Source organism: Carassius gibelio, chromosome B25, assembly GCF_023724105.1.
Source record: "Carassius gibelio isolate Cgi1373 ecotype wild population from Czech Republic chromosome B25, carGib1.2-hapl.c, whole genome shotgun sequence".
NCBI lineage: Eukaryota > Metazoa > Chordata > Actinopteri > Cypriniformes > Cyprinidae > Carassius > Carassius gibelio.
The window spans coordinates 22,725,370-22,739,757 of NC_068420.1; the positions used below are offsets into that span (position 1 = coordinate 22,725,370).

Consider the following 14,388-nt stretch of genomic DNA (forward strand, 5'->3'; position numbering starts at 1 on the left):
TCAAAGAATATTTTTATAGAAACTTTTGATGCAAACATCAAAACAATGAAGCCCTTGATCTGCTAAAGGAAAGAGTTCAAATATTTGTATTTATAAATTACAGCATAGGTTACCCCCTGCTGAATTGTAATGAACTTCCTTTATCTTGTGTAGAGTTTCAAACACGCTCAGCAGAATATCAACCACAAATCACAGGAATACCAGTCATTTCAAGAAACACTGAGGCCTGTATCTGTGTTCTGAGACGGATCGCTCGCCTCACACGACTGAATAGAAGGAAGTGACTTTTCCTTCCCCTGAACCAGAGCTTCCTCCTGAGCGCTCGAACTCTCATTCCAGCTCAGAGACACTCACAAAGCAGAAGCATGGGAACGCTGCTTCTCATCCTCATAACCCTGGAGCGCTTTTCTGCACTGAGTGAGTATTTATATTAGCATTATTCACTGGCTTTGCTGTCTTTGTTGAATTGATGGTTAGTGACAATCTGAGTTACATTAATTGTTACTGAGCTATGTAGTACATGGATCAAATGTGTGTTTATCACCATTTACAGTACCTGTAATTAATGACATTATTATTAATAACAGCATTTCATTCTTTTTTGTTATGTATAGTGACATTCATATTTCTTTCTTTTGGATATTTTCATATTCATTATCTAGTGCTCATTACTAAGCCATTTACATAATGCAGAGTAAAGAAGCTTCCTTTATACAGTGATTATAAAACAGATTTCACTGATTAATATGAATAGCTAACACTAATTGTCATTTGCAACAGAAAGTAAAATGGCATGTTAATGTGGGAGAGCCTCAAGATGAAGACTTTGTCTTCTCCTGCTGTGAAACAGATCCCGTTCATCTGTAACAACGTTCGTTTCTAATGTTAATATGCTGAAAACTGCAGAAACAATGAGTTCCAGCTCAGGTCCTGTGAAATTATCATCACAAAAGACTCTCACCTCAGACTTTCTTTATCATAAAGTGGCTAATGTCTCGCTTCTAAATGAAGAAACTTCAATTACACATTATTTTAATGTGTCCTTGTTACAGTGTAATTAGACATTTAAGTACTGAGTCATATTAATACGCTACATGTACTTGCTAACTATATGGTTAGTTAGGATTAGGGTTCGTCTTAGGGTTATTGCTATTATAATAGTAATTACAGTCAAACCAAAAATTATTCAGACATCAAATATAATTTTTTATATTTTTGTATTAGTGGGTGCAGGACACTATAGTTAATTAATGTAAGTGAGGATAGCAAAATAATAGAAACTGTGACAAATTATACCCAAAACCCAGTAAAATCTAGGATCAAAAATGATGCAGACATTTTGACCTGACAAAGTTTTGCTTAATAGTTTTTTCTTTAATTGCCTATGTGATCTTTTCACACCACTGAACTAAATGAAGCATTGCTTGGTAATAGTTTGCGATAAATTGGCATTATCTAATTGTGTTCTTAAATTTAACAGCTAGCTATTAAGTCTACTTCATTACATACCTTTCTATCAAAGTTATCTGACATTGTCAAGATGAATCTGTTCTGGCACAGTTTAACTCAGCTTCTGTCATATTATGTAACCATTTTCTAAACTATAAACTGTGATAGTATAAGAAATGTTACGGTGTACAGGGATGATTACTACCCAACTATCTGCACAAGTCCATGAGAACGTGTGCCAGTCCCACCGTGTTGTTCTTCAGAGATGCTGTCTGTAATCTCTGGTCTGTGTGCTGTTATCAGATGACTAGCACTAAACACGCGCTTCTCTCCGTTAGGTGGTTTTCTGGTGGCACACGCTGGCACAGGCTTGTGTCTGAGCACACACGGGAGTGTGGTGGTCCTGAGGAAGTGTGACGAGACCAGCCCGTCTCAGCAGTGGGTCTGGACCAGCGGCAGCAGACTCGAACACAAGCTCGTGTCCAGATGTCTGTGGGCCGATCAGAGCAGTGGCGTCCCACTTCACGCTCGCCTGGTCAAGCTCAGCGCCTGCCACACTGCCCCGGCCTGGACCTGCTACGACCAGCGGGGGGTCTTTGGACTGGCAGAGACACCCATGTTCCTGAAGAAGCAGGGCGAGCGGGTCGTTGTCCGCTTTGGGCAGAGGTACTCTAACTGGTCCATGATAACAGTGGACTCTGAGGGGAGACAGGTGTCCACCTCTCTGTGTCCATCCACAGGTCAGCACTCATATATCTGCTCACACCTGTCTTCACAATTAACATTTGAGTTGATTCAATTGCTATTGGCATGCTACAGTGTATACAATACAGTAAAGTTACATTAGACTATTATACTGTGGGTTATCTGTCATGATTTAAAAAAAAAAAAAAACTAGTAGAAAAACATCAACTTTCTCTGTCAACTTTTTTTAGTGTAATTTAACTACATATTTTTTTCTTAGTAACTACATTTATTGGTAACAAGGTGTCCTTGTGACACTTTACATGTACTTAATAATATAATAACAATGAATTATGCATAATTACATGCAAGTAACCCTAAACCAAACCATATTATAAGTACATGTTGTCAATTAATATGACTATATAATTACACTCCAACAAAGACACCTTTAAATTAAGTATTACCCATTTATTTTATGATTAAATTGTACAATTCTGTTACATGTAACTAGTTACTCCCTGACACTGACAGGAAGTAACATAGTAATGTCTGAGAGTTTTAACCTTCTGTTCTCCTGGTGACAGAAGTAGAATCACTTAGGACACAGGCCTTTCATACATTCTACAGTTTCCATCCTTTGTAACCTTGTTTCAATATGCCTGACCTTATCATCAATGCCTGGGAATACATTAGTGACAAGACTACTGGACAGTCATTTCTCTTGACTTGAGGTTCCTTCATAGAACTATATCTCCTTCCTTGATGTTAGGCCAGTTGGTATCCAGAGAAAAAAAGAGGAAAAACCAAACTCTCAAGATCCTTTCATGAATGTATTTATATCTGTCATGCTGGACTGGCATGAGGTGGGTCTCGAACCCGGGTCTCCCAGTCAGGTTTCATCACTCCAGCACAGGTTCAAAGAGTGTATAGATGTTCCTGTGGCTGAGTGGTAGAGCATTTCATTAGCAGTGCAAAAGGCTGTGAGTTCAATTCCCAAGGAACACACATACTGGTAAAAAAAAATGTATAGCCTGAATGCACTGTATGTAAGTTGCTTTGAAAAAAAGTGTCTACTAAATGTAAATTGATGCTCTGTTCTTTTCACTTCTAATATATACAAAAACTCAGATCTAGCTAGAAATCTGTTACTATGCTTGTCAAGCACTGCATACATCTCAACCATAGTCTCTGGAGAGCCCTGTGCATACTCTTATCAGACGTATCATAGAGCATGATTTGGATATTGGCTTTGTTTGGCTTTTCACTCAGTCAGGTGGATCCCACCCTAGAGAGCTTTCCGATAATAATCTGTTTTCATTTTCACAACGGTTTATGAATTCAACATGTGTAGTAGCTAAACTTGTTTGCAATGGAATGGAATAATCACTGGTTCTCAGGAAGAAAGTCTGGTTCGTAGAATCCAGTCATAAAAACAGAATTTCTATAGCCTAACGCAGATGCAATATGCCATATTTTGGACGATTAAATAAAAAGTAGGTCAGTACACCTGAATAAAAACATGATATAGACTAGGGTCTGTGAATATTAAGCCGCAAAAAAAAAAACGATATTTGAATCCTGCACGTTCTGCGTGTCTTTGGAAATCAGGCACGGACTAGACATCAGGAGAACCGGACAATTCCCGGTGGCCTGGCAGCCGATTTGACCCACTATTTTAATAGTAATAATGTAATAATAATAATTATATTGTATAGTAGCCTGTCAAATGGCAAATACTAAAGCGATAATTTCCATTCATTAATTAAATCTGTAATAAAAAATAAATTGTTTACTCGTGACTGGCAATGCTTCAGCTCGTGTGCTCTCTGTAACTGCGTTTACATAATAAAACTAGAAGCACAATCAGAATAAAAAAAGTCACATGTAAACATGTCAATCAGATTGAATTGGCTCGATCCGACTAATCCGAGCGAGAGGACATGTAAACACTTGATCGGATTGAAAACCGAAACTGGAAAGTACTGCACATGCGCAGTGACATAGAAATAGCGTAATAACGTATGACGCGCAGAACGAGGTGTTCTTCCTGGTGAATAAAGTGTCATAAATAAGTGTCCTGTCATTATAAATCTCCCTTTTCACTCAGCGTATGTGAAGTGGAGCAGGACCACGTTCCACCAGTCCTCATTTAAGACTCTCATCAACAGACGACTAGTTTTTTAGTGCAGGAAGAGGCACTTTTACTTCTTTTTTTTGTGCTAAAGTAAAGTTAAGCAGCACAACAGTTAATTTTTTGGTCGTCGCCTAATTAGGTCCCGAAGCAGAAAAAATGTAATGTGTGCTTTTTAAAACAGCAGCGGGAAACTCTGTATATTCATGCAGTGTGTGCATGTCAAAAGAGTAAAGCCGATCAGAAAACGGATTCATCAATCAGAATGAATTCATTCCAATGGAAGCAAAAAGTGTCCATGTAAATGCATCTTGTGTCAACTGCCAAACTGGATCATACTGAGTAATCAGTGCGAGAGAGAGAATGGAGTGGACTGTGGAAGCGCACAGCTGGAGCAGAGAAGTAAAACTACAGGGTTTCAAGTCCCTGTTTTGTCTTTGTTTACTTAGTTATCACCCAAAATACTATATGAAGGAGATCGTTATTAGCAGAAAAATCTTAATTCATAGTTTGACCATGGAATTTGTAGTAAAAATAAATACAAATCGTAATGAATTTGCCCAAAAATTTCTGTAAGGAAAGAACATGACTCATGTTCAGTATTAGGTTTTTTCTATAAAGATATTGTAGTGATGTACTTATGTTGACATGTACTGTACTGTTAGAAAGTATAGTTTTGTTAAATATTGAGTATTAAAGTCATGAAAGAGATGGATATCAGGGCAAAATAATGAGAATGAAAATAAAAAATAATAGTGTTGGTGCACTTCAGGAGAGAACATTTAATTATTTTGCATGTCCCCAACCTAAAGATTTAAACATTTTTATGTCAGATCCATAAAAAAAATAGGGTTGTCCATGTTTCAGAATGTGTTGTGGGTGTATGAGTGTGGGATTTCCCAGTCGCCCCTCGTGGAAATTAATGGTGCAGACGTTTAATTTACAAACACGATTCTAAAAAAGTTGTGACACTGTACAAGTTGTGAGTAAAAGAGAAATGGAATAATTTAGAAAAATCTCATAATCTTATATTTTATTCACAATAGAATATAGATAACATCAATCAATTGTTGAAAGTTAGACATTTTGAAATGTCATGCCAAATATTGACTCATTTTGGATTTCATGAGAGCTACATATTGCAAAAAATTTGGGACAGGTCAAGTCAAGTCAAATCACCTTTATTTATATAGCACTTTAAACAAAAATACACTGCGTCAAAGCAACTGAACAACATTCATTAGGAAAACAGTGTGTCAATAATGCAAAGTGATAGTTAAAGGCATTTCATCATTGAATTCAGTGATGTCATCTCTGTTCAGTTAAATAGTGTCTGTACATTTAACCAGGCTCAGTTCTCCTCTGACCAGACGAAACCAGTAGTTCAATTCCAGGCTGCAGCAAAGTCAGATTGTGCAGAAGAATCATCTGTTTCCTGTGGTCTTGTCCTGGTGCTCCTCTGAGACAAGGTCTTTACAGGGGATCTGTATCTGGGCTCTAGTTGTCCTGGTCTCCGAGTTTTGAGAACGTAGTGGACGTAGAGGATTATAATGTAAAAGGAGCTCATTTAAATACTGAGGTGCAAAACCAATCAGGGCTTTATAAGTAATACATCCTGGTTCTAGTAAGAACTCTTGCTGCTGCATTTTGGACTAGCTGTAGTTTGTTTACTAAGTGTGCAGAACAACCACCCAATAAAGCATTACAATAATCTAACCTTGAAGTCATAAATGCATGGATTAACATTTCTGCATTTGACATTGAGAGCATAGGCCATAATTTAGATATATTTTTGAGATGGAAAAATGCAGTTTTACAAATGCTAGAAACGTGGCTTTCTAAGGAAAGATTGCGATCAAGTAGCACACCTAGGTTCCTAACTGATGATGAAGAATTGACAGAGCAACCATCAAGTCTTAGACAGTGTTCTAGGTTATTACAAGCAGAGTTTTAAGGTCCTATAATTAACACCTCTGTTATTCTCAGAATTCAGCAGTAAGAAATTACTCATCATCCAGTTTTTTATAACGACTATGCATTCCATTAGTTTTTCAAATTGGTGTGTTTCACCAGGCCACAAATAAATATAGAGCTGAGTATCATCAGCATAACAGTGAAAGCTAACACCATGTTTCCTGATGATATCTCCCAAGGGTAACATATAAAGCGTGAAGAGTAGCGGCCCTAGTACTGAGCCTTGAGGTATTCCATACTGCACTTGTGATCGATATGATACATCTTCATTCACTGCTACGAACTGATGGCGGTCATATAAGTACGATTTAAACCATGCTAATGCACTTCCACTGATGCCAACAAAGTGTTCAAGTCTATGCAAAAGAATGCTGTGGTCAATTGTGTCAAACGCAGCACTAAGATCCAATAAAACTAATAAAGAGATACACCCACGATCAGATGATAAGTGCAGATCATTTGTAACTCTAAGGAGAGCAGTCTCAGTACTATGATACGGTCTAAATCCTGACTGGAAATCAGTGAAAAATAGTGGAGCAATATCAGAAAGGAGTTTCTCAGAGAAAAATTTATAAGAGCTTGAAGTTATCATCATCTAAAGTGCATAATATCATCCAAAAATTCAGAGAATCTGGAACAATCTCTATGTGTAAAGGTCAAGGATGGAAAACCATATTGGATGCCTACGATCTCCGGCCCTTAGACGCACTGCATCACATGAATGCTACTGCTAATGGAAATCACAACATGGGCTCAGGAATACTTCCAGAAAACATTGTCGGTGAACACGATCCACCGTGCCATACGCCGTTGCCGACTAAAACTAAAAAAGAAGCCATATCTAAACATGTGCAAGAACATGCACAAGAAGTGCAGGCATTTTCTCTGGGCCAAGGCTCTTTTAAAATGGACTGTGGCAAAGTGGAAAAATGTTCTGTGGTCAGGCAAATTAAAATTTGAAGTTCTTTTTGGAAAACTGTCATGTCATCTGGACTAAAGAGGACAAGGACAACCCAAGTTGTTATCAGCGCTCAGTTCAGAAGCTGCATCTCTGATGGTAAGGGGTTGCATGAGTGTGTGTTGCATGGGCAGCTTACACATCTGGAAAGGCACCATCAATGCTGAAAGGTGTATCCAAGTTCTAGAACAACATATGCTCCCATCCAGACGTCGTCTCTTTCAGGGAAGACCTTGCATCAATTACAGCATCATGGCCGAGTAGAAGTAGGATCTGGGTACTGAAATGGTCAGCCTGCAGTCCAGATCTTTCACTCTCCTCAGTCTGCTCAGTCCCCAGACGTTTGCAGACTGTTATAAAAAGAAGAGGCGATGCCACACAGTGGAAAACATGGCCTTGTCCCAACTTTTTTGAGATGTGTTGATGCCATGAAATTTAAAATCAACTTATTTTTCCCTTAAAATTATACATTTTCTCAGTTAAAACATTTGATATGTCATCTATGTTGTATTCTGAATAAAATATTGACATTTGAAACTTCAAAATGAACGTTTTTATTCACAATTTGTACAGTGTCCCAGCTTTTTTGGAATCGGGTTTGTACTACACATAGGCCTACTGAAGCTTGCAGTGTTTTCAGCCTCTGCCACCTCAATACATGAGTACATGAACACATAAACATAATCTCTAGAACTGCTAGAACTGAGTCACTTCATGACAATTTGACTTATTTTGAGAAAACTATCATCATATATACAAAGAGACAGTAGTGTTTAAAAAAGACAGCAATGTTTCAGGAGTTTAGTACACAGAATTGGATATTAGATAAGAACCAGGAAGTATGACCATATTAGCCCGGTCCTCTCAACACTGCACTGGTTCCCTATCAAACATCGTATAGATTTTAAAATATTGCTTATTACTTATAAAGCCCTGAATGGTTTAGCACCTCAGTATTTGAATGAGCTCCTTTTACATTATACTCCTCTACGTCCGCTACGTTCTCAAAACTCAGGCAATTTGATAATACCTAGAATATCAAAATCAACTGCGGGTGGCAGATCCTTTTCCTATTTGGCTCCTAAACTCTGGAATAACCTACCTAACATTGTTTGGGAGGCAGACACACTCTTGCAGTTTAAATCTAGATTAAAGACCCATCTCTTTAACCTGGCTTACACATAACATACTAATATGATTTTAATATCCAAATCCGTTAAAGGATTTTTAGGCTGCATTAATTAGGTAATCTGGAACCGGAAACACTTCACATAACACCGTACTTTCTACATCATTAGAAGAATGGCATCTACGCTAATATTTGTCTGTTTACTCTCTTATTAGGTCACCGTAGCCACCAGATCCAGTCTGTATCCAGATCAGAGGGTCACTGCAGTCGCCCGGATCCAGTACGTATCCAGACCAGATGGTGGATCAGCACCTAGAAAGGACCTCTACTGCCCTGAAAGACAGCGGAGACCAGGACAACTAGAGCCCAGATACAGATCCCCTGTAAAGACCTTGTCTCAGAGGAGCACCAGGACAAGACCACAGGAAACAGATGATTCTTCTGCACAATCTGACTTTGCTGCAGTCTGGAATTGAACTACTGGTTTCGTCTGGTCAGAGGAGAACTGACCCCAACTGAGCCTGGTTTCTCCCAAGGTTTTTTTCTCCATTCTGTCACCGATGGAGTTTCGGTTCCTTGCTGCTGTCACCTCTGGCTTGCTTAGTTGACACACTGTTTTCCTAATGAATGTTGTTCAGTTGCTTTGACGCAATGTATTTTGTTTAAAGCGCTATATAAATAAAGGTGACTTGACTTGACTAGATAACCCTATTTGATTTGATGTATATGCTTTTATGATTTTATTTACTTATTTTTCAAACTATTGTAAGATACAGTGTTTCCAGTAGTTATGCAACGATTTGGTTTCAAAAACAGTATCAGTAAACAATTTCTTATGATTTTAAATCTGCATTGAACTTCAGATCGTAAAAGGCAGTACTAAAGTCTTATTTTTTGGTGGGTGGGTTTAATTATATTCATCTTAATTCAGGTTTATGAAGGATTGTGAAAGTCAGTGTTGAGCACTACTGTAAGTTTAACCCTGCATAAATGATTAACAGTTGCAAATAAATATTCATTAGACATTTAGATAAGTAATCAAAAATAAATCAAAAGTAATCAGTTACATTACTTTTGCATTTTACATTACTAATGAATGATTAAAATACATTTTGCCATTGTTTATTGTGCATGCATATTAGTTTTGAGTGAAATCAAGGTTTTTATAAGACTATATATGTACTGTATACATGTAGAACATATCCGCATTTGTGCATCAGTGTCTGTAATTTGTGCTGTAGGTGTGAAAATATTAGGGATCTTATCCAGGTTGTAGGCTAATCAATATTGGTCAGTGAGTCGTATCTGACACAAAGGATTCGCGAATGAAGCTATGGCCACAACACCATTAACTTTATTCATTTATATGGTAATTATCAGCAATATGCTTTTACACAAATAACTTTATTTTTTGAATGTTTAGATATGTGTTGACATGAATTTTTAATTGATAGAACATGGCATTGAGTCGTTAGAAAAGAAATGCACAGAGAAGTTGGCTTTTTAAACCAGTTCATTGAGCCGATCTGTCCGAAAATAACCAGTTCACAGAAATGAATCAGTCTTTGCATCACTAGTTGATATGCGAGAGATAAAAATAATCTTCTTATTTAATAATAAATAAAAAAAATCACACAAAAAACAATCTTCTTATTCTAATGTAAAACAAATGTTTCTTTTTTAAATGGCATGAAATCTTTATAATAAAACAGATGAAATTTTAATTACAGATCATGGCCTCTGGCATGAAATAAGAAGAATATAGCTTTTATCAGGGACACATCCACTGCTGCATCACTGCTGTTGTGAAGTGAAATCTAAGAGGACTGCCTTAAACTCCAACCTAAGTCACATGATGCATCTAAAAAAAAAAAAAACACTCACAATTAAATGACTATACAAACAGTCAGAATACTATGTGACCCTGGGTTGCCAGATTTGCACCATTAAAAAGCCCTCATGAGAAAAAAGCCTTCTACATCATGCTGCATAGAGCTAACATCAGTCTTTTTTCAACAGGCCCATCCACAGTTTCAACCATGCACTCCTCAGGGGAACTGACCACTCTGACAGTCCCTGTCATTACTCAGAGCAGAGCGGTGACCCACCACAGTAACACAGTCAGAAGCAGAACCAAACGCACCGCTACCACCGCTCTAGGTGATCCGAGGACATTCACTGCCAAAACAGACTTTCAGGAGAACGAGACTCAAACACCCGAGACAGATCCATCCTACGAGACGAGTGATGCTACACATGTGTCCTCCACCGCTCTGATGGTCACCCGAACTCCTGGTGCACCTCAGAACTTCACCCAGAATAGAGCTGACGTGACAGAGACCACCTCAGATGTTATGGAGCAGACCTACAACCCTCTCACTTCTCAGACAGAGTTAAGTATCTCCACGACAGACGCAGAGCCTTCGGGTTCTTCTGACTTTCATACAGGACGGCCTGAAGATCACAGCACTGATGCAGATCCTACACTGACCGAGAGCTCAACCAGTAGTGTCCCAGTGTCAAACACAGATGGGGCATGGACAAATACCATGATCAGAAACTCAAAGATCATCAAAGATGTTCAGACCATGTCGCCATTTAAAACAAGAACGAGCCGAGCCATTACTGAAGATCTACCCAGTACAGATACCAGAGCTACTCCCGAAACAGACTCCAGTTCTGCTGAAACTAGAGCACCTGCAACAACCAGCTCTGCAGCTCTGTACACATCTACAGCTGCCCCGGACACAGACGCATTCACATCAGCAACATTCACAACCACTGTGGCTCCAGTTACAACTACAGCCAGCACCAGCACCATCCCCAGCACTGCTGCTCTGAACACTGGGACCTCACCTCCACCATCGACCACGGCTTCCACAGCACAGGTCAGCAATCATATTCTCTCAAAACACGTAGATGTTTTACTATGGTATCTCTGCTGTCAAGAATCTGAATCTTGAAGGACTCATAGCTAGTGGGGTGTTCACTAGATGACTAGATGAGTTTCAGGTAGGTTTGGAAGATCAGCTTAAATGGTCTCATGCTCCGGATGATAAACCTTTGAAAAGAGTAGAGATGTGACCTCAGCGCCCATTGGCCTCTGACCATCATGGCCTCCTAACAATCCCCACATCTACTGATTGGTTTCATCACTGTCTCCTCTCCACCAGTAAGCTGGTGTGTGAAGGGCGTTCTGCCCCAATATGGCTGTATTAATTTGCGATCCATGCATATGAATTTGGGGACAAAAAGCACCTCTCGAACAAGACTTTGTCCATGTTTTTGAGTTTTTTAATGATTGTTCATGTGATGCAGGAATTTTCCAACTTTTTGTCAGTCAAACCTCTCTGATTTCAATATAATTTTCAAATAATTTAACAACACATTTGTGGCGAGTGGGGCGGGGCCGAGAGGCGTGGGAACGAGGAGTGAGGCCAGGTGTAGTGATTGGAGATGAGCTGCACCTGCGCCCCACCGCCGGTATCGAGTCCCGCGTAGGAGATGGAAGGATATAAAACTGGAACGACGACCGTGAAGGACGAGAGAGGACCAGGCCTGGGATATTATTTTAATATTCAAAAATAAACACAAAACAGCGCGTCAGCCCCTCGCGGACGACTGGTGCACGCAAATAAAAACCAAAACATAAAACAATGTCCCAGTCCTGGTCCTCTCTCGTCCTTCACGGTCGTCGCTCCAGTTTTATATCCTTCCATCTCCTACGCGGGACTCGATACCGGCGGTGGGGCGCAGGTGCAGCTCATCTCCAATCACTACACCTGGCCTCACTCCTCGTTCCCACGCCTCTCGGCCTCGCCCCACTCGCCACAACATTTTCATGTTCTGTGATGTAGTTTAATGGTCAACTTTGATTATTTTCTCTTTTTTGCCTTATGACAATAATCCTATTTCAGTCTATAAACAAGTTAGATCAAAAGTAATCCAAAAGTGAGTAATCTAATTACATCACAGACAGTTTTTATCCTATCATTTGTAATTGGTAACAGACGGTGAAACCCTTGAGATTTTCTTGAGATGACCTGTACCTGCAAATACTGGGGGTGTTGCAAATCACACAGTGTCCAGTGTGTTTATGAGCACAACAGATTTCTGTTGATTTTTTATAGTACTGGTCAGTATCTGTCTCTTTAACCTTCCACTGTTTCCATGTCTCGTGTGTAGCTTGTAACGACAGAGGCGGTCAGGTGTCTGGTGAACATGACTGCAGCGAGTATTCATACGGATTATTGTGTGTTGAACTTCACAACACCTGGGGAATCCTGCAGCTTCAACATGACTGATGCTTCTCACTTCACAAGGTGCTCTGAAGACATGAAGCGTCCCAGCCATCACACATGCCTGATGAGGGGTTTGACTCCCGGCGTTACCTACTGGTTTGCAATCATGTCTGAGACAGACGCTGCACACTTCAACATTACAGTTCAAACCAGTAAGTCCTCTTACATTCTGTCATAGCTTTAGTTTTCTGAACCTGAACCCATGCACAGAAGTGTCATGAGGGTCCTCCTGTTCTCTGTTTCAAGTGCTTTAAACCTGATTTCACAATAGCATGCAGTGATTTATGGGTGTTTTTCATCGCTCAACACATTGTTCTGACAGATTTGATAAAGCACCTGCATTCACACAGATTCCAGAGGATGTGATTGTGAACGGCTGTAGACGTGCCATATATAAGTGTTTTTGACGGAAGTCTTGGCAGGACAGTGTGTCCCTCTCTGACTCTCGTTTCATCACATCTTTGGGCTGCAAATACCAAAAAATATGAAGGAACTTCTTTCTCTCCTGTGAGACTTGTGGAGTATTTCAACAGATAGTATTATCTTTAAACTCTTTGTCAATGTTAAGTGTTGGCTTCAAAAACACAATGCTCTTCATGACCTAACCTTAACCTTTCAAAATAAGAGTTCAGGTTAACTTGAAATTGTGACAGAAATATATCTCTATTTTACAGTAGATCAAAGTAATAATAACAACAGCAATACTACAAATAATATTAAAACTTTATTTTTAAAAGGAATAATCACACTCAGTGTTTTCATTTTTACAGTAAAGGTCCACTGTACAGCACAAAAATAAAAAAAAAAATTTAAATTTCCATTTGATTAGATTTGATTTAAAAATGTATTTCTGTCTTTTTTTGATTACCACCATTTTAATAATTCATTTATAATATACATTTTATATCCAATTGTAAATCCAGAAACAAATACAACAGATAACACAGAATTTCTGAAAAACTAAGAAAATTATATGCATATATATTGTAAAACTAATGAATACATTAACAATACAATGAGATGTTAAACTTTTCATTCAGACATGCTTATAGATTATTAACATTTTATTAAACTATTATAATGGAATCCAGAAAATGTTTAATTTCAGAACAATAAAACATTTTTGAGGAAATTTGAGAAAAAACAAACAAACAGATTTCATATGATCCTAAAACATTTAATAAACTGCTGTTAATTTGTTTGTCCAAAAACATTTAAATGGGAAAAAGTAGCTATCCATAAAAATTAAAAAGAATCCAGACGAATGGGCATCCAGAAGTTCCAGTGGCATCCAAGAGTACAAAGAGTAGTGAGTATACGCTTAATCACAGTTAAAATGATGAGGGGCCTGGGGAAATGTTCCCATGCAAGGGTTTCCTGGGCCTGAGAAGTTTGAGATCCTCTGGGCTAAGTTACTCACAAAAGTAATCAGTTTCTAATTGCTATCATAACTCCTCTGAACTCAGTTTTCAATACCCAGTACTTTAAAACATATACAACAAGAATAGAAATCAAATTGTTCCCATAATTCTTAGCAAATAAATGATGGTGTATTATAGTAAAAGTAAATTAATAATGGGCCCATTCTCCGACAACATTTCAGAATTCTTCATGTAAGCATTTCTTATAGTGTTAGTTCTTATAGTCTTACATTGATGAAGATCATTCCTCTGAGCAGAATTCCTTTATCTGTGTTTTTTGGAGGGGTTTCATGTACATAGAGGGGTTAGAGATGGTTAGAGAACTGGACCTGTAACCC

The 14,388-nt window shown here is 38.6% G+C and overlaps 1 protein-coding gene across 1 annotated transcript in view; it reads left to right on the plus strand.

The window, feature by feature from the left end:
- The first annotated feature begins 245 nt into the window (after positions 1–245).
- LOC128014341 (receptor-type tyrosine-protein phosphatase beta) overlaps positions 246–14,388 on the plus strand; it is a 37,929-nt gene continuing 23,786 nt past the window's right edge. Inside the window, exons 1-4 of the mRNA XM_052597833.1 lie at positions 246–417; positions 1,788–2,189; positions 10,348–11,216; positions 12,514–12,781. Of these exons, the coding sequence (XP_052453793.1) occupies positions 366–417; positions 1,788–2,189; positions 10,348–11,216; positions 12,514–12,781 (1,591 nt within the window). The 5' untranslated portion in view covers positions 246–365. The remainder of the gene's footprint in view (positions 418–1,787; positions 2,190–10,347; positions 11,217–12,513; positions 12,782–14,388) is intronic.